The 21,280-nt window shown below is 31.0% G+C and overlaps 1 protein-coding gene across 4 annotated transcripts in view; it reads left to right on the forward strand.

Annotated features, from left to right (window-relative positions):
* Nucleotides 1-10,735: 10,735 nt before the first annotated feature.
* The window catches only part of LOC123228165 (receptor kinase-like protein Xa21), an 87,187-nt gene continuing 76,642 nt past the window's right edge, over nt 10,736-21,280 (forward strand). The window contains exons 1-11 of one of the 4 annotated variants that reach the window (XM_044653452.1): nt 10,736-11,311; nt 11,444-11,515; nt 11,615-11,686; nt 12,163-12,234; nt 12,334-12,405; nt 12,725-12,796; nt 12,896-12,967; nt 13,905-13,976; nt 14,285-14,356; nt 14,456-14,527; nt 15,462-15,521. In XM_044653452.1, coding sequence (XP_044509387.1) covers nt 10,846-11,311; nt 11,444-11,515; nt 11,615-11,686; nt 12,163-12,234; nt 12,334-12,405; nt 12,725-12,796; nt 12,896-12,967; nt 13,905-13,976; nt 14,285-14,356; nt 14,456-14,527; nt 15,462-15,521 — 1,174 coding nt within the window. In that variant the 5' untranslated portion in view covers nt 10,736-10,845. The remainder of the gene's footprint in view (nt 11,312-11,443; nt 11,516-11,614; nt 11,687-12,162; nt 12,235-12,333; nt 12,406-12,724; nt 12,797-12,895; nt 12,968-13,904; nt 13,977-14,284; nt 14,357-14,455; nt 14,528-15,461; nt 15,522-21,280) is intronic. The other 3 variants (XM_044653451.1, XM_044653453.1, XM_044653454.1) reach the window with 3 other exon arrangements.

Here is a 21,280-nt window from a genome sequence, read left to right on the forward strand (position 1 = left end):
TTTATATAATAAATTATTAGGATATGTTTAATAATATTATTTTGTCAAATTGAAGTATGAAATAGGTATAATTGTGTAATAGACATCTGTAAATACTATTTTTAGTCGTATTATTTATGTTAATTATATATTTGATTTGAGCAATATACAATTTACCCCCAAATTTTAGGAGTTAACAAAAATACCCTTATATTAAAATTTTTTAACGAAAATGCCCCAAATATCCTCTTAAATACCAAAACTATCCTTTTAAATTAAATTATTATTTGTTAAAGTTTAATAACAAAATATGATATATTTAAGTAGTCACAATATATAATTGAATTATAGAATAAGAATAATTATGTAATAGACATATGTAAATATTATTTTTAGCCGTATTATTTATGTTGATTATATATTTTATTGTAGGATTAATCTAAATGGCTGGATATGCTTCAATTAGATATGGGGAAAATAGGATAGAAAAGGGTGATAATGTTATAAAATATGTTGGAGGTAATAGGAAATTGATTAAAATTCCAGAACACACATCATTCGAAGAATTAATCGAAATAGTGAGCGACAAGTGTAATATAGATCGACGGATATTTAACATTCAGTTAAGCATGAAACCGAGGCATCTCGACGACGGTGTTCCGATAGAAATTTCGAATGATGAAGATGTTGAGGTTCTTAACGGTCTATCTAACCTCTTCAAAGAATGTGTTCCAGTATTTGTTATAACTACATTTACTGATGATAGTTACGAGACTCAACAAGCGAATGAAGATTTTCAAGGTGGTGAGTCGAGCAGTTATCCAGAAAATCAAACTATTGGTGTAGAAGAGATGCAAAATATCCAGATCAATCTGAAACAAGAATTCTGGAGGATCAGTGTCATCCTCCCAGTTTGTTAACTTAACTGCATCAGTGTCATCCTCCCCCCACGGTCTTTGTTGGAAAACACGACTCAAATCAGCATATGTAACTGATTTACAATCGTGAAAATATGTCTGGAGGATCCGATCTGTAGCCTTCAATGGAATGTAGAGGTCGATATCTACCAAATGACTAAATCGAAGGTCTGTCATAATAGCAAACTCATACGCACTGAATCTGACATCCACGTCGTTAACCCGAAACCATAACTCCTCTCCCGAAGTCACCTTATTTATCGCTCGAAGGATGAAGGAATGTATCAGGACCCCACTAAATCGACTATCCTTCAACTCTAGGAAGTGTCCGAAGCATGTACGTCGAAACATTTGTAATTGTCTCTCTGTTAATAATTTTTTGATCACGGCTCCAACATCTCTATATCCACGTGTAGTAACTTGAGCCTTGAAGTGTTTTTTGAGAGGAAATCGCAGTTCATTTTTGCTTTCGTCTCTTTTTCTCTTTTGTACAGCTACCTGTATGAAAATTAAATTACAATTATATTAAATTTATATAAATTTTATGGAAGAAATTATTCAATTCCATACATAGAGGCCTTATTTGAAAAAATAGATATCAAATCCGAATTCTACACGTCAAAAAACCTTAAGATGGTTAAATTTTAATTTAATCCCATATGGAAAATATCAAAAAAGCCCTAAAATTTAATAGAATTGCATTCTGCCCCCTGATTCTAACCAGAGGAAACGCATGCTGGATAACTCTGAAAAACAGCAATTTGGCCCAGCACACGAATTCGCGCGTCAACCTCGCGAATTCGTGAGTCCACCGCACGAATTCGGGGGGTTGACCGTAAGTTTGCCAGCCCACCAAGTTTTCTAATTTCTAATATTGCCCACCACACGATGAAATACGCAGTTTCACCCCCAACCACATGATTCCGTGTAGTCCACGAAGTTTGAAAAGTTCAAAACACCTCCCCGTCTACACGAATTCTGACCACACGAATTCGTGTGGTCACTGCGCCATTCGCGTGGTGACTGCCGAATTCATGTGGCCACGTTTCACCCTCCAAACTTCGTTTTTCAAACTCCATTTCAACAACAATCAACTCTACACCTAATCTAACATAAAAGCTCTAACATAATTCATCACAATCAGTAAACAATCAAGCATTTTACACCCAAATTTCAAACCGAACCCTAACGCAATTTACACCCAAATTTCACATCAAATCGCTCAAATTGTGAAATGAAATGCATAAAGAGATGACAAGGGTTGTTTTACTAACCTTTTTGTCCATCGTCGTTGCCGGAAAAGTCAGAAAAATCGCCGGATAAAGTCGGAGTTGCCGAGTGCGCGAAACGTGAGTTCAAAACGGACTGTTTTCGTGTGTTTGGCTTTTGTGCGCGTGGTTATGGAGGATTTTGAGTGGAGGGGCATTTTCGTCTCTTCGCAATTTTGGGGCATTTTCGTTTAATGTTAAAAGTTTGGGGTAATTTCGTTTTGCCCTTTAATCTTTGGGGTAATTATTTTAATTTCCCTATAATTATTTTTAAATATTTTTATATTATTTTTCATATTAATTAAAAATAAATTTATTTTTGTTTCAAAAAATTAATAAATAATAATATAATTATAATAAAATCAAGATTACCTCGGTAATATTTAAATACCTAAGGTGAATATAGTAATCAGATTACCACTTATATTACTTGCTACGTCAGCATTGGTAATAGAAGGTTACTGTAATATTTTATTAATGACAAACCAAATAAAGGAATAAAAAATAGATTACCAAGATAATCTTAAAAAACTCAAACCAAACGCCCCCTTAAGGTTTTGAAACCACTACTCTCTCCCTCTCATCCCTAGTCATCTTTGTCAGAGAGAGATTGAAAGGAAGAGAGAAGTTGAGAGAGAAAGAACGTAACTAGAGACGACGAAGTTCGTTGTCTCCAATGACAGTTTCTAAACCTTATTAGAGAAATTGTCATTTTTTAAACTTTAAGTAGAAAAAATTATTAGATTTTTTAACTAAAGAGAGAAATATGATAATTTTTTAATTCTTTTTAATATTTTTAGTTAAATAATAATTTTATCCTTAAATTTAACAATAAATTTTAACAGAATAGTAAATATTAGAGTTTTTAAAAATTAACGAATAAGTGTTTAAGATTTTATCAAACCTTGGGTGAAAATAAGTCTTTTGGCCTTCTTTTTAGGACCAAAATAAAAGTACAATATTCATAGATAAAATTTAAATTAAGATGGTTTAAATTGAGGTAATTAATTAAAATAATTATTATTTAATGTGTTTATATAACAATAATTTCAAAATCAATTGGTATATTTTTTTTGTAGTCAAAAGATGAATGCTAGATGAAATTATCTTCTTTTATAAAAATTGTCTTTTATTCAGTTCAACATATTTCAAAATCCATATACTCCCTCCATATAAAACAGTCATCATATATAACATCTTATAGTCATAGATCTCAAGCAGTCTACTTAGTTTTTCGAAAAAAAAAAAACAAAAAAGCATATAAATGTTCATCTTTAATTTTTACTACTCAAAAAAGTGTATAGATTTACTTACCTTGCATTGAAAATGAAGATGTCGTAAGTGTGCAATTGACTTTATGCAACTCTAAGTTTAATTTGTCAAATAGATTGAATTGATCACATCTTTTATGAGTTGTGTGAATTTTATTACGATTGAATAGGGTCATAATCAGTTAATAGTTAAATCCAATTGTTTTCAAAAATTTTCCGCCATACATGATTAGGATCTAATATACGAGTCATGCATGATATGATCTAGTTAAAGTGAGAGATTAAATGATATTTAATATAAGTATGTGATACTTGCACAATGTTAACAATGTTATTAAATGCTTTATCAAAGACAACTCCATAAATCATTGACATTGGCAATTATTTTGAAAGTTTTTTAATTATTAAAATTTAATTAAAAAATTAACTTTCATTTATTTAATTTTTTAGATTTTTGTATAATTTTTTTTATAATTATAGTTTTATTTAAATAATCATACTTAAATTGAGTGATTAACATAACCCCACCCAAGTTTTAGCCTAAAGATAATTTTTTTAATCATATTTTTTTTGTCTAAAACAAACTTGGTTAAATAAATTAATGTTACAAGGGCAATATAGTAATTTAATACAAAAATTTTGAAAAAAAAATAAAAAGAACAACACTTTCCAGATCTCATCTTAGCATTTTAAACACAATTGTATGATCATTTTACAAATTTAAAATTTATAATTCAGTCCATGCAATTAAAATTCTACAACCTTAACCATTGCCATAAACAACCATAACCCATCACACCATTGCTCATTAATTCAAAATTTCATAGAAACAAAAGAAAGCAAAAGTTTATATGACAAATAAGTCTTAGAAGTAGAAGCATGAAGAACGCTAACGCATCTAGCACGACTGACCATGGGAGGAGATGATGAGAGGTAGTTAACGGAAGATCTGAAAAGATCTTTTTTGTTTTTTTTTTACAACTTTGTTTTGTTGTGGCAAAGGTTTTTATTTTGAGTTTATTTGGATTTTAATTAAGGAGTGCATTTATTGTTAATGATGAGATTTTCTTTGATGGATATTCTACAATTTGGAGAATATTCAACACATGGTGTATGGAGATGGGGGAGACCACGAGAGTAAACTGGTGGTGGGGACGAAGAAGTCACTCCAATACAGTAAAAGAAGAAAAAAACAATCCAATACAACTCACTAAACGGCAAATAAGAGAATAAAAATATTATTAACTGGAGTCTATATATTGGAAACTTCAAAGCCAAGTTTCCAATAGTATTATTTTCTCACAACGTGAAAGAAAATAAAAATATGTGCAGCTTTCTCTTTTGACTCCATTATTTCCGCAACGATAAGTACACGGAATTGTAAGCGTGCAATACGGTGTAAATCCACAACGGTGAATAAAATATTTTTAAAAAGGTTTCACATAGGGTTTTTATTAATATATTATAAGAAAATTAAATTAAATACCCATTTTTGCATGTCCCAAAGAAAATTGTCCACTTTTGAAGAACTTAAATCCAATTACCTAAAATTGAAATTGCCTAAACGAAAATATCTAAATATTTTTAAACAATACTAGAAATATTTTTCATTTCTTCTATATAAACCCTAACCTTTACCAATGTATTAACATTTTGGTTTTCACTTAAAATCCGACACTATGATTTCATTCAAAAGAAAAGAAGTTAATATTTCTAAATTTGATTTAAAGGAAATCAGTTCATGATATCGAGATATTTATATAATTTTAACCAAGAATTTTATTTATCCGTTAATTATGTAGTATTTTAAAAACTTAGAAATATGCTTAAAATTTGCAATATGAGAAAAATATAAAAGGGTATTTTGATATTATAATTGTAGGCGTAAAATGACATTTTTCAATGTAAGGTATACATGAAATTTTTCTCAAAAATTGGGGGACTAAATGATATTTGATAAATTTCGTCTGTTTTTTAGGTGAGATATTATTAGTTATGAAATATAGAGAATTGATCGAATGAGTCTAATAAATATGAATAGAGGATAAATTATATATTATTAGGTACAATTCCAAGTAGAATTTTGAAATACTTGTAACCAAAATAGTTGTAACAAATAGATATTTTAACCATGTAAATCATATAATTCAAATCCTTAAATTCTAAAAGTGTAAAACATTACAACCCCTATCGTCTAAAAAAACTGGTAAATTGAATTTTTGCTCATAAAATAAAGATGATTATGTTGATACAATTTAATATAAAATTTTCTATTAAATTTTGTTATCAATATTGCCATTGTAGGATCAATAATGGTGGGTTATACTTTAATTCAATATGGAAGAGAATGAATCGAAAGTGATGAAAACATAATATAATATATTGGAGACGATAAAAAAACAATTAAAATTCCAAAGAAATCAATACTTAAGGAATTAATCCAATTGTTGAGTCTAAAGTGTCATATCGATCAAACCTTAAAAAATATTCAACTATACATAAAACCAAAATGTATCAATGACAAATGTCTTGTACAAATAAAAAATGATAAAGATGTCAAGTGTCTTATTGATTTATCTAATTACTTCGATAAATGTATTATTATTTTTGTTACAACTACTTGTATTGAAGAATATGATGGAGCATAATTCAATGTTTACAGTGATGATAATAATGATGGCTTAGTGGAGAGTGCAAATGTGGGGTTAAATATGAAACAAGAAGCCGAAATGAAATATTAATTCTATGAAATAAGAAAAAATAATAGACAATATATCATAGTCTTATCAAATCAGAATCATATTAAATCTGATCAAATAAGAATAAAATATATTTTATTTAAAATAAAAAACTTAACAAATTTATAACAGTTGTCAAAATGCATTATTTACTGTTCAATTACACTTAAGTAACCATAAAAAATATTGATTAGACACAGTTTAATTTACAAATCCTAACCTTTCGATCGTAGAGAGAAAAAGTTTCTTTAGAGAGACAAAAAAATCTGAAAGGCAAACATTTTGGAAGGGACTTGAAAGTGGGGCAAAACGTCTTGGAAGGGATTTGGAAGTGGGGCAATATTATTCATTTCTTTATCTTGAAAGATAGCAATTCCTTTAAAATAAAAATCCCCCAATATCTTTTTACCTATATATATATATGTTTATCAAATGTTATTTTTTTACTTAATTTAAATATCTAATAATATTTCTTTTTTATTTAATAATATCTCCTTTTTTTTTTTTTTCATAAAAACAGCTTATTATATAAACTCAAACCGTTTACGGCCCAAAGGTGCTGCCTCTACTAACCAAGCAAAACATGATAAATTAAAGTGTTAGTAAGGAGCTTTTAAATTTATGATAAATTTTTAAAAATAATTCTCAAAATTTGTAAATCTAATGACAAATATATCCATACATAATTCTCTAAATTATAAAATGAACTTAGATAAACATTTAATTCATTGCATAAATAATCCTAACAAAGATAATAACATTTAAAAAAATTAAATTATCAGATTTTTTCTAATTGAGGGGATCAGTTTTTTTTTTTAATTAAAAAGATTGAAGTCTTAAATGTTATTATTAAAAGAACCAATCTTTCAAATTTTACTACAAAAATCAAATTTTCAATATTTTCTATTAAATGTATTAATAAACCCAATTAGTTTGATATTTTTAATAAAAATAATAAAAAATAATAAATTTTGAGTCTCTTTAATAGAAAAAGTTGAAAATTTGATTCATTTAATAATATTTTTTTTTAAGGTTTAACACTTTAAATAAAAATATAAAATTAGATGCCATTTATAAAAACTGTCAAAATACATCAATTATTGTTCAATTACACCTTGTGTTGTAGAGAGAGAGAGTTTCTTTGGAGAGAGAAAAAAATCTCAAATGAGTTTCCATATTTCGACCAAGCAAGAGTTATGAAATATGAAATAAAACAGAAATGTCACCATTTCCTTGTCTTCTTTTACAAAACGTCTTGGACGGGACTTGGACTGGTGCAAAATGACTTGGAAGTGTTAGTAGAAATTTAGTAATATATAGAGACAGTGATGATAAGAGAGATGAAGACAACTTCAAGTTGGGGTTCTGGAAATAATCACATCAATGGTTTCTAAAAATTGTGGAGTCATTGATAATCCTTGGAAGTCATTGATATCCTTGGAGTCACATCAATGTCCAATATATAATGACTTGGAAGTCATTGATAATCCTTATCTTCAATTGTGGAGAGAGAGTTTCTTTAAAAAGAGAAAAAATATCTCAAGAATGAGTAATGAAAAATTAAATGAAACAGACATGTTACCGTTTCCTTCAATTTTCTTCTTTTGCAAGACGTCTTGGAAGTGGGGCAAAACGACTTGGATGTGCTAGAAGGATGATTGGGACTATTTGTATTGCAATTATGGACACCGAAAAACATGTTGTCATCACATGGGCAAATCAGTCTTAATCCAACGGTCATGATCATTGGGAAGTTGTGAATTCAACCTGCTCGGCCGCTGGATACCAATCTTATCTTGTGCTGTGTTCTAATATTTTATTGTTTTTGGTTATTTATCTATTTATTTGTTATAGTTAAAAATTTCGTAACGGTAAGTACACGGAATTGTATTGTAAGGGTGCAATAAGGAGTAAATCCACAACGGTGAATAAAATATTTTAAAAATGATTTCACATAACGTTTTTATTAATATATTATAAGGAAATTAAATTAAATACCCATTTTTACATATCCTAAAGAAAATTGTCCACTTTTGAAGGACTTAAATCCAATTACCTAAAATGGAAATTACTTAAAAAAATATCCAAATATTTTTAAATAATATAAGAAATATCTATACTATCTTCTATATAAACTCTAAACTTTACCAATGCATTGACATTTTGATTTTCATTCAATATTTGACACTATGATTTCATTCAGAAGAAAATATGTTAATATTTTCTAATTCAATTTGAAGAAAATTAGTTTGTGATATTGATATATTTATATAATTTTAACAAAAAATTCATTTATCCATTAATTATGTTGTGTTTTAAATACTTTCTTAAAGCTATGCTTAAAATTTGCAATGTTAGAAAAATATAGAAGGTATTTTGATATTATAATTGTAGTTACAATGTGGGGCATTAAGATATTAGACAATGTGTAAGGGGTGAAATGATATTTTCTAATTCAAGGTATACATGAAATTTTTACTCAAAAATTGATGGGCTAAATTGATATTTGAAAAATTTAGTCTTTTTTTTTTTTAGGTGACATATTATTAGTTAGGAAATATAAATAATCAATTGAATGAGTATAATAGATATGAAGTAGGGGATACATTATATATTATTAGATACGATTTCAAGTAGAATTTTGGAATATTTGTAACCAAAATAGGTGTAATAAATGGATATTTTAACCATATAAATCGTATAATTCAAATTCCTTTAAAGTCTGAAAATGTAAAACCTAAAAAAATTGGTAAATTGGATTTTTGTTGATGAAATAAAGGTGATTATATTGATACAATTTAATATGAAATTTTCTAATAAATTTTATTATCAATATTGCCCTAAAATGATCAATAATAGTGGGTTATACTTTAATTCAATATGGAGGAGAACGAATTGAAAGTGATGAAAACATAATAGAATATATTGGAGATGATATAAAAATAGTTAAAATTCCAAAGAAATAAACACTTAGGAGATTAATCCAATTGCTGAATAAAAAATGTCATATCGATCAAACCCTTAAAAAAATTTAGATATGCATAAAACCAAAATGTATCGATGACAAATACCTTGTATAAATCTAAAATGATGAAAATGTTAAGTGTCTTATTGACTTATCTAACTACTTCGATAAATGTAATCTAATTTTTGTTACAACTACCCATATTAAAGTACATGGTGAAGCAAAAATCAATGTTTACGATGATGATGATAATGATGGTTTAGCACGAAATGAAAATATTGGTTTAAATATAACACAATACGCTGAAATGAAATCTTAATTCAATGAAATAAGAAAAATAGCAAACAATATATTATAATCATATCAAATTAAAATTATATTGAATTTGATCGAATGAGAATAAAATATATTTTATTTTAAAAAAAAACATAACAAATCAATAACAGCTGTCAAAATGCATTATTTACTGTTCAATTACACTTGAGTATCTGCAAAAATATTGATTAGACACAGTCTAATTTACAAATCCTAATCTTCAATCGTAGAGAGAAAGAGTTTCTTTAGAGAGACAAAAACATCTGAAAAAATGGTCAAGATATTTCAACCAAGCTTTGTGGAGAGTTATGAAAAATGAAATAAAATTGAAATGCCACCGTTTCCTTTACGCAAAGGGCACTATTGTCGTATGTTTGCTTGTCCTCTTTTGCAAAATGTTTTGGAAGGGACTTGAAAGTGGGGCTAAACCTCTTGGAGGGGCAATATTTTTCATTTCCTTTTTTTTTTTTTTAATCTTGAAAGATAGCAATTCCTTTAAAATAAAAATCCCCCAATATCTTTTTATCTATATATATGTTTATCTTTTTTTTTTACTTAATTTAAATATCTAATAATATTTCTTTATATTATTTATTTATTTAATAATATCTCCTTTATTTTATTATGTAAACTCAAACCGTTTACGTCCAAAGGTGCTGCCCCCACTAACCATTTCCAAAGCAACATGACATGTGTTCATAGTGCTTTACCAACAAACAATAACCATTTCCAAAAATTAAAGTGTTAGTAAAAAGCTTTTAAAATTATAACAAATTTTAAAAAATAATTGTCAAAATTAATAAGATTAGCTTTTGAAATTGGGATTATTTGTAAATCTGATGACAAATATATCCATACATAATTCTCTAAATTATAAAATAAACTTAGATAAGCATTTAATTCATTTTGCATAAATAATTTCATAATTTATTTATAAATTTTAGACATAATTCATTGTTTGTTTTCCTCAACTTTTTGCTTATATATAAAAAGGAAAATTTAAATAATGGAACAATTATTGTTCAAAACACATCAATTATTGTTCAATTACACTTAAATAACGGAACATTGATTAAACACCGTCTGATTTACAGATCCTCACCTTCTATTGTAGAGAGTGATTTTCTTCGGAGAGAGAGATTTCGACCAAGCAACAGTTACGAAATTTGAAATAAAACAGAAATGTCACCATTTTCTTCACACTTCACTTGTCTTCTTTTACAAAAGGTCTTGGATGGGACTTGGAGTGGTGCAAAACGACTTGGAAGTGTTAGTAGAAATTGAGTAACATATAGAGACAGTGGTGATAAGAGAGATGAAGGCAAGTTCAAGTTGGGGTTCTGGAAATAATCACGTCAATGGTTTCTTTATAAGTATCACTTTTATGTGCTTATGTCCCCAAGCCCACACTTGACAATTCTAAGTGCTGCTCTCATGGAGAAATATCTATTTTTCTGCATTTTCTTACCTTTCTTCCTTCATTTTTCAACACTTTCATTCGTTCATGCGCAAGTAACCGACATTTCCACAGACAAACAAGCTCTTCTTGCCCTGAAAGCTCGTATAAGCCATGATCCAAGCAATTTGTTGGCCAGCAATTGGTCCACAAGTTCTTCTGTTTGTCACTGGATGGGCATAACCTGTGGTGCTCGTCACTCAAGGGTAACAGCTTTGAATATTTCTCACTTCGGTCTCACAGCCACCCTTCCTCCTCAACTAGGAAATCTATCCTTCCTTTCAAGGCTAGACATCAACAACAATAGCTTTTATGGCGCTCTCCCTGAGGAATACGCACAGTTACGTCGACTGAAATGCCTTGTTTTGAGTTGTAATAGCTTATCGGGTGAACTTCCTGCAAGTATTTTTGATAATCTGCCCAATTTGCAGTTGCTTTATTTGCGTTCTAACATGTTCGAGGGAAAAATACCTTCGACCATATCTAAATGCAGAAGCTTGTAAAACTTATCCTTGTCAGTAAATAATTTCACAGGGGCCATTCCGAAAGAAATTGGAAACTTGACTCAACTTAGAGAGATCAATCTCGGATACAACAAACTACAAGGTATGTTATATGAAACATTGTTTTAGTTGCTGTGACTGATATTCTTTTTATATTCCTTGTCATTCAATAATATATTGCTTATTTATAATGATTTTATAGGAGAAATTCCAAGAGAGCTTGGCAATCTTGCGAAACTGGAGATATTATCACTGCCAAATGGTAACTTAACAGGTAAATAATTGTCGGAAATATATAGTTGGTTAACAAGTGTGAAGATTGAAATCTATATTACAAAAAACCAATTGACTTGTGTTAAAGTCCAATCCACAACACTTATATACCACTTTCTTATGTTCTATTTATTAGATATGAGACTTTTTGAGTCTCCAACAATAATAAACCTCTCTCAAAACTTAATGTTATTATGACTTGTGGAACTCATCACCTTCGAGTAACAGTTTTGAATATTTCTCGTTTGGGTTTCACAGCCACCCTTCCTCCTCATCTAGGAAATCTATCTTTCCTATTAGAGCTAGACATCAGCAACAACAACTTTTACGGCTTTCTCCCAGCAAGCATTTTAGACAATCTTCCTAATCTACAATTGCTTTATTTGCATTATAACATGTTCGATGGAAAAATACCGTCTACCATATCTAAATGTAGAAGCTTGCAAAACTTATCCTTGTCACACAATAATTTCACAGGAGCCATTCCGAAAGAAATTGGAAACTTGACTCAACTTAGAGAGATTAATCTTGGAGACAACAAACTACAAGGTATGTTATATGATACTTTGTTTTAGTTGCTCTTACTGATATTCTTTTTATATCCCTTGTCATTCAATAATATATTGCTTACTTATAATGATTCTGTAGGAGAAATTCCAATAGAGCTTGGCAATCTTGCGAAACTGGAGATATTATCACTGCCAAATGGTAATTTAACAGGTAAATAATAAACCTCTCCCAAAACTTCATGATATTATGACTTGTGGAACTCATCAACTACGAATAACAATTTTGAATATTTCTCGCTTGGGTTTCACAGCCACCTTTCCTCCTCATATAGGAAATCTATCTTTCCTATTAGAGCTAGACATCAGCTACAACAGCTTTTACGGCTCCCTCCCAGCAAGCATTTTTGACAATCTTCCTAATCTACAATTGCTTTATTTGCATTATAACATGTTCAATGGAAAAATACCGTCGACCATATCTAAATGTAGAAGCTTGCAAAACTTACGCTTGTCACACAATAATTTCCCAGGAGCGATTCCGAAAGAAATTGGAAACTTGACTGAACTTAGAGAGATCTATCTTGGATACAACAAACTACAAGGTATGTTATATGATACTTTGTTTTAGTTGCTCTTACTGATATTCTTTTTATATTCCTTGTCATTCACTAATATATTGCTTATTTATAATGATTTTGTAGGAGAAATTCCAATAGAGCTTGGCAATCTTGTGAAACTGGAGATATTATCACTGCCAAATGGTAACTTAACAGGTAAATAATTGTCGAGAATATATAGTGAGTTTAAAAGTGTGAAGATTGAAACCTATATTACATAAAACTAATTGGTTTGTGTTAAAGTTCAATCCACAACACTTATATACCACTTTCTTATATTCTATTTATTAGATGTGAAACTTTTTGAGTCTCCAACACCCCCGCTTAAGTGCAAACACCTACGCTATTAGATCCGCCGTTTGACTCAGCTGATTTTTGGCTGGGTGCATTGTCACTTGTATCTAGGAGCATGTAGGCTGTTAATCTCGCTGTTTAACTCGTGCTCTAATACCATGTTAGAAATATATATAGTGGATTTACAACCGTGAAGATTGAAACCTATATTACACAAAACCAATTGGCTTGTGTTAAAGTCCAATCCGCAACACTTATATACCACTTTCTTATGTTCTATTTATTAGATATGAGACTTTTTGAGTCTCCAACAATAATAAATCTTTCTCAAAAATTCATGTTATTATGACTTGTGGAACTCATCAACTTCTAGTAATAGCTTTGAATATTTCTCGCTTGGGTTTCATAGCCACCATTCCTCCTCATCTGGGAAATTTATCTTTCCTATTAGAGCTAGACATCAGTTACAACAGCTTTTGCGGCTCTCTCCCAGCAATCATTTTTGACAATCTTCCTAATCTACAATTGCTTTATTTGCATTATAACATGTTTGATGGAAAAATACCGTCAACCATATCTAAATGTAGAACCTTGCAAACCTTATCCTTGTCACGCAATAATTTCACAGGAGCCATTCCGAAAGAAATTGGAAACTTGACTCAACTTAAAGAGATCTATCTTGGATACAACAAACTACAAGTTATGTTATATGATACTTTGTTTTAGTTGCTCTTACTGATATTCTTTTTATATTCCCTGTCATTCAGTAATATATTGCTTATTTATAATGATTTTGTAGGAGAAATTCCAATAGAGCTTGGCAATCTTCGGAAACTAGAGATATTATCACTGTCAAATGGTAACTTAACAGGTAATTAATAAACCTCTCCCAAAACTTCATGTTATTATGACTTGCGGAACCCATCACCTTTGAGTAACATCTTTGAATATTTCTCGCTTGGGTTTCACAGCCACCCTTCCTCCTCATCTAGGAAATCTATCTTTCCTAATAGAGCTACAACAGCTTTTACGGCTCTATCCCAGCAAGCATTTTTGACAATCTTCCTAATCTACAATTGCTTTATTTGCATTATAACATGTTCGATGGAAAAATACCGTCAACCATATCTAAATGTAGCAGCTTGAAAAACTTATCCTTGTCACGCAATAATTCCACAGGAGCCATTCCAAAAGAAATTGGAAACTTGACTCAACTTAAAGAGATCTATCTTGGATACAACAAACTACAAGGTATGTTATATGATACTTTGTTTTAGTTGCTCTTACTGATATTCTTTTTATATTCCATGTCATTCAATAATATACTGCTTATTTATAATGATTTTGTAGGAGAAATTCCAATAGAGCTTGGAAATCTTATGAAACTGGAGATATTATCATTGCCAAATATTAACTTAACAGGTAAATAATTGTCAGAAATATATTGTGAATTTACAAGTGTGAAGATTGAAACCTATATTACACAAAACCAATTGGCTTGTGTTAAAGTCCAATCCACAACCTTTATATACCACTTTCTTATACTCTATTTTTTAGATGTGGGACTTTTTGAGTCTCCAACACCCCCGCTTAAGTGCAAACACCTAGGCTATTAGACTTGTCATTTGGCTCGGACGAGTTTTTGCAGGGTGCGTTGTCACTTGTATCCAGGAACACTTAGGCTGTTAATCCCGCCATTTGGCTCGTGCTCTGATACCATGTCAAAAATATATACAGTGGGTTTACATGTGTAAAGATTAAAACCTATATTACACAAAACTAATTGGCTTGTGTTAATGTCCAATCCACAACACTTATATACCACTTTCTTATGTTCTATTTATTAGATGTGGGACTTTTTGAGTCTCCAACAATAATAAACCTTTCTCAAAAGTTCATGTTCTTATGACTTGTGGAACTCATCACCTTCGAGTAATAGCTTTGAATATTTCTCGCTTGGGTTTCACAGCCACCCTTCCTCCTTATCTAGGAAATCTATCTTTCCTATTAGAGCTACACATCAGCTGCAACAGCTTTTACGGCTCTCTCCCAGCAAACATTTTTGACAATCTTCCTAATCTACAATTGCTTTATTTGCATTATAACATGTTCGATGGAAAAATAACGTTGACCATATCTAAATGTAGAAGCTTGCAAAACTTATCCTTGTCACGCAATAATTTCACAGGAGTCATTCCAAAAGAAATTGGAAACTTGACTGAACTTAAAGAGATCTATCTTGGATACAACAAACAAGTTATGTTATATGATACTTTGTTTTAGTTGCTCTTACTGATATTCTTTTTATATTCCTTGTCATTCTCTAATATATTGCTTATTTATAATGATTTTGTAGGAGAAATTCCAATAGAGCTTGGCAATCTTCGGAAACTGGAGATATTATCACTGCCAAATGGTAACTTAACAAGTAAATAATAAACCTCTTCCAAAACTTCATGTTATTATGACTTGTGGAACCCATCACCTTCGAGTAATAGCTTTGAATATTTCGCTTGGGTTTCACAGCCACCCTTCCTCCTCATCTAGGAAATTTATCTTTCCTATTTGAGCTACAAATAAGCTACAATAGCTTTTACGGCTCTCTCCAAGCAAGCATTTTTGACAGTCTTCCTAATCTACAATTGCTTTATTTGCATGATAACATGTTCGATGGAAAAATACCGTCAACCATTTCTAAATGTAGAAGCTTGCAAAACTTATCCTTGTCACGTAATAATTTCACAGGAGCCATTCCGAAAGAAATTGGAAACTTGACTGAACTTAGAGAGATCTATCTTGGATACAACAAACTACAAGGTATGTTATATGATACTTTGTTTTAGTTGCTCTTACTGATATTCCTTTTATATTCCTTGTCATTCAATAATACACTGCTTATTTATAATGATTTTGTAGGAGAAATTCCGATAGAGCTTGGCAATCTTGTGAAACTGGAGATATTATCATTGCCAAATATTAACTTAACAGGTAAATAATTGTCAGAAATATATTGTGAGTTTACAAGTGTGAAGATTGAAACCTATATTATACAAAACCAATTGGCTTGTGTTAAAGTCTCATCCACAACCCTTATATATCACTTTCTTATGCTCTATGGCAGGGCTATAGTTTAACTAGTACCCAATCTCGTGTGTGAAATTTTCTCAGAGTTCTCCGACGGTTGGCTAATTCCTTCATACGGTTTTGTGCTTTCAAAAGGTGGTGTTGAAGCAATCGAGTGGTGGTCTCACGAGTGCACAAGAATGTGTCAACGGCCCCTGTTTTTTAGTCTCCTGGAAAGTATGGGACATGTAGCGGCAGACATCACAGAGAGCTTCAAAGGGAGTCATTTGGATGCTTGAATGAAAAGATGTGTTGTACCAGAATTCAGCTAAAGATAACCAACGAATCCAGGTACAAGGCATTTCCCCTGCCATACACCTTAGATAAGTATCTAGTCAGTGATTGATGACTTCGGTTTGGCCGTCTGTCTGCGGATGGTCTGTCGTCAATAATTGAATTCCTACTCCTTGTCATCAAAATAGGTCTTGCCAAAATTTGCTTACAAAAGCAGCAACTCTACCACTGGGGATCGTATGGGGCATGCCATGAAGTTTATAAATGTTACCAACTGTCTCCACCGTGAACAGGTGCCTCAGCCCGATGAAATGGCTATGTTTAGTGAGTCTATCAACAACAACATCTATGACTGATTTTCCTTGCGACTTAGGTAGGCCCTCCATGAAATCCATGGTTAAATCACTGAACAACCCTGTAGGAACAGGCAGTGGTTGCAGAAGTCTTGGTGTTGCAGTATTTTCAGGTTTGTATTTTTGGCAAACCTGACACTCCAGTATAAAATTTCTGACATCGTGCCAAATACCCTTCCAGTACACCATCGAAATTAACCTTTTTGCTGTCACATTAGCACCCCTCCCCCCACTGATGAGCTATGAAATAATGAAATGAGGTCCTGCCGCAATTCTGAGTCTCTTCCCACAACATACTTGCCTTTCTTCAGCAGTCTTTTCTGATCCCAAGAGTAGTTATTATAAGCATTCTGGTCTTTTGTTTTTGCAGAGATTATGCCCTGGAGGTGACTGTGAGCTTCCCTTGACTGCTTAATCCTTTGCATAGGTTCTGAAGGTAGAATTGTGGCAGTAAGTCTGTGTAGTTCCATTCCTGGTACCCTTGATAAAGCATCAGCCACCTTATTTTCCTTTCCCTTTTTGAATTGTATTTCGTAATGGAATTGCATGAGCTTGGCACCATGCTTGTTGTGATGGAGTCGTCACTCTCTGCTCCAGCAAATACTTCAAACTTTGGTGATCAGTTTTTATGATGAACCTCTGATTCACAAGATACGACTCCCGTTTTTTTATTGCAAAAAGTATAGCCAACATTTCCTTCTCATATACAGATGGCAATTGGTTCTTTGGTGAGAGAACCTTACTTATATATGCAATGGGATGACCCCCTTGCATCAAAACAACGCCTATCCCATTCCCACAGGCGTCACTTTCAATGAAGAATGTCTTGGAGAACTTGGGCGGCGCCAAAATAGGGGTAAAAGTCATGGCTGCCTTGAGTGCTTCAAATGCTTCTTGTGTAAAAGTCATGGCTGTAATTTGTAATCGAATTGCATGAGTTTGGCAACCCAGTCTCTTGAATTTGCAGATTTCAAGAGACTTAGTCATCAAACTGTTGAGAGATGCTTTTTTTTATTTTTAGCTATAATTTATTTATATTTTTTGCTGTTACAATCCTTTATTTTTGCATCAAGTTTAGGCTAATTTGTTATCTCAAGCATGTATAAATAGCTTGCTGTGGATGAATAATGACCAGAACATTCAGTCTCAATTTCACTTGCTTCCATTATATCATTTGCATCTGTTCTTACTTATTCCAATAATCCAACAGTTGTGCGACGTCGTTTCCTTTTGGTTTTGATTTGAATCCACACCATAGTTGTGTTGGTGCTTTATAGCAAGTTCTTTCTCTTTCTTCCCGATTTGCTTTTTTTTTTTTTTTTTGAATGAATTGTTTTATTCTTTTTGTTAGGTTTACTTTTGGCTCAATGGCGAAGGTATCGATTTTTAGGGTATTAAAAATGGATGTTTTGTTTGGGCTGGGTACTCACTATTTTTACGCCCAAAATGTAAAATTATCTAGAACCTCTTTGATTTGTGAATACTAATGTTGCCTCCTCTCGGGCAATGACAGATGCATATATGCTCAAATGTATTAGACTTGACTTATAAGTTTCTTTGTCTTGCATTCATTTCTGAAAGCATTGAAAATAGGGGTGCCTTTGTCTCAAATATGTCAGGTTGTGAACTGCAACCATCTTTTACACAGTTCATTGTTTTAATAATCTATTCATCTTAGTCTGTAGATGAAATTATTAAAAAGTTAATTAAAATAAACTATACACATGGTTTAATATATACAGAACTGATGCTTTAAAACAAATAGAATTGATTGGTCATTCGTTGGTAATCGGCTGCATATAATTTTGACTCAGTTTCCAGTTTATGAAACTTTTTATATTGGTCAAATCTATCTGGATGGAGAATAATTTCAAATTTTTAATATTCCCATTTCCGTCTTCCTGAAAGTCTCTTTTACCTTCAATAAGTTATTTGCATACCAAGATTTGATGTGGCATTCTGATTGGATCAGTTGATAGGAGATTTGTGGCAGTCCATTCACTTGATAAATACTTCAACATTAACTTCCAAAGAAGAAAAGATGATATATTTGTTGTGTTTCACAGCATGGTTGGTGTGAAATTTTTGGGCTTTGTGATTAATATTTTGGGTTTAAAAGTGATAATTTTTTTGTCTTGAGATATAGCTTTATTGTCTTGAAAGTTCTTACATTGAGCATTATTTTGTTGTTTCAATTTCTGACTCTTCCCTGCTTCTGTTGGGTGTAAATTTTGGAGTTTAAGAAGTAAAATCCTTGAAAGTCTTCTGAGTGTTAAATCTGAAGAGATTGAAGGGAGCTGCTGCTTTATGAATTTTAGTAGAAGAGCCTAAGAAAGAATCTGGCTTATAAGGACAACCCTGCATAGTGTGAAAATTTATATGAATTTATCTGTCAGAAAGTTTGGAACACATTACTGTACTTCAAAGTTTTGGTGATGGAAAGCTATCAATGCATCTGCTATCGGCATGAAGGCCTATGGAAGACATCTTACCTCTTGTATGAGGTTGAAATTTCTAGCACCAATCTGCAGTTTTAATGAGCATAATACTAGCTTATCACAAATATATTTATGTGTTCCATCCTTAACTTGTAGTTACTTTAACAATAAATTTGTTTAAACATAGAACATTTTTTCTTGTCACTTACAACTCATGTGACTTTTATTCAATTAATCTGTAGTTCTGAATATTTTTATTTAAACCAAAGAGTTCTTTTCATATTTTTTTTCATTTGTGATCTGTATTGTTCAATCTTTAGGCTTTCTTTTCATAGGCTAACATCACTTTCTGCTTTCGAATTTTTAAGTGGATATTTTCCATGTTGTATTGGCTAGTAACTGTAAGCCTTTCCCTGTTTTGGATATTTTTGTTTGGTATAGCTTCAAGGTCTAGCTAGTGCATTGATAAAGCTGCGGAAGCTCTTGGAGACATCCGTCCTTGAGCTGTGAAAATTTGACGATGTTACTAGTTTAGCTTCTTCCTTGATTGATGAAGATGAAGTTGTGAGACAAGGATACCTTGCTCTAGAATTAGTGCAATTTTAGAGAGTAAACTTAATAAATTACTCTTCATACAGAGTTGAACCATTTGTTTTGTCTATAAATAACATTTTCTTACCTTTAATTAGTATAAATAATATTATTTTAAAAATCAAATATAAATAACATTTTTTTCACTTAAAATTAAATTCATTTAATAAAATACTATTATTATATAATTCTAAATTAATAAAATAATCATATTAAAAAGTAAAATTATAATTTTTTAAATATTTAAATTATATAAAAAATTACTTAATTTTTTTAATCTTTATGTAGTAATTTTTTTTAACCAAAATTACTATTTGATGCAGAGATGTAAGATAAAACATTCTTGCTTATTGAGTATTTTGTACTCATTCCCTTCTTTTGCATTTTGTAGGTGGTAGGATTAGAGAAGACAACGGTGAGACAATGGATCAGTGATAGGCTCATAGGCATTAGATAACCATGATTTGAGATTATGATTTATAATTAACAGACTTTCATTTTATTTCTAGTACCATGTGATTGAGATTTTTGTTAATGATATTTGGGATTATTTTGAAACAATTTTTATTTTCATTAATAAAGACTTGAGAGGAATTATTCAGACATGGTGTAGATTTATGCATATTTAATTTTAGATTAAATGGTTTAAATTGAGATAGTCATCCATGCATAATAGATTGTAGTAGCACTATAACCCCGAATAATAGGATATTCAGGGTGGAATGTTATAGATGTATATTGAGATTATGAAACATGTATGATTAGATATAGTAGCACTTTACTGCAAAAGATAAGACTTTTGGAGTGGGATGTTATAGCTAGTATCACAGTCTAGATTTTAGGAACTCAGACATTTAGATTATGATTGTGTGTACTAAGAAATAAAAATGAGTATAGGGGATATATTTAGGAGATAATATCATGAATGAATTTGTTGTTTGCTCTAAAGAATTTATTGGGTTTGGAGGCTTACAAAACTAGTGATTTGTTTATTAATTTTATGTCAGTCAAAATATACTTGCAAAAGCACAATTGAGTGGGTGCAAAAGTTGTCCTACTCCTAGTTGCAGGAACGGAATTGTTTGTAGAAGATGGTGAGGTGTTTAAAAATCCAATATTATATAGGGGCACTATAATATCTCACATTAATCAGGTCTAATCTGTCTTATATCGTAAAGAAATTTAGCCAATTTTTTAAGGTACTCTCACAACGGCAGTGGCAAACTTGTAAGAGAGTTTTGAGATACATTAAGGGTACTTTGGATAATGGAGTTACTTTTAATCCAACTTTAGATTTGATTAGAGTTGGATGTTGATTATGTCAGAGAACATGTAGCTGGAGCATCAGAACTCATAATTCTCACAGACCTTTTCTTTCCCTCTTCCTATGCCTGCCTTATTCATCACCCAACTTTTCCGTTTCTTCAGTAGAGTTT

This window comes from Mangifera indica, chromosome 10 (assembly GCF_011075055.1).
Source record: "Mangifera indica cultivar Alphonso chromosome 10, CATAS_Mindica_2.1, whole genome shotgun sequence".
Classification (NCBI taxonomy): Eukaryota; Viridiplantae; Streptophyta; class Magnoliopsida; order Sapindales; family Anacardiaceae; genus Mangifera; species Mangifera indica.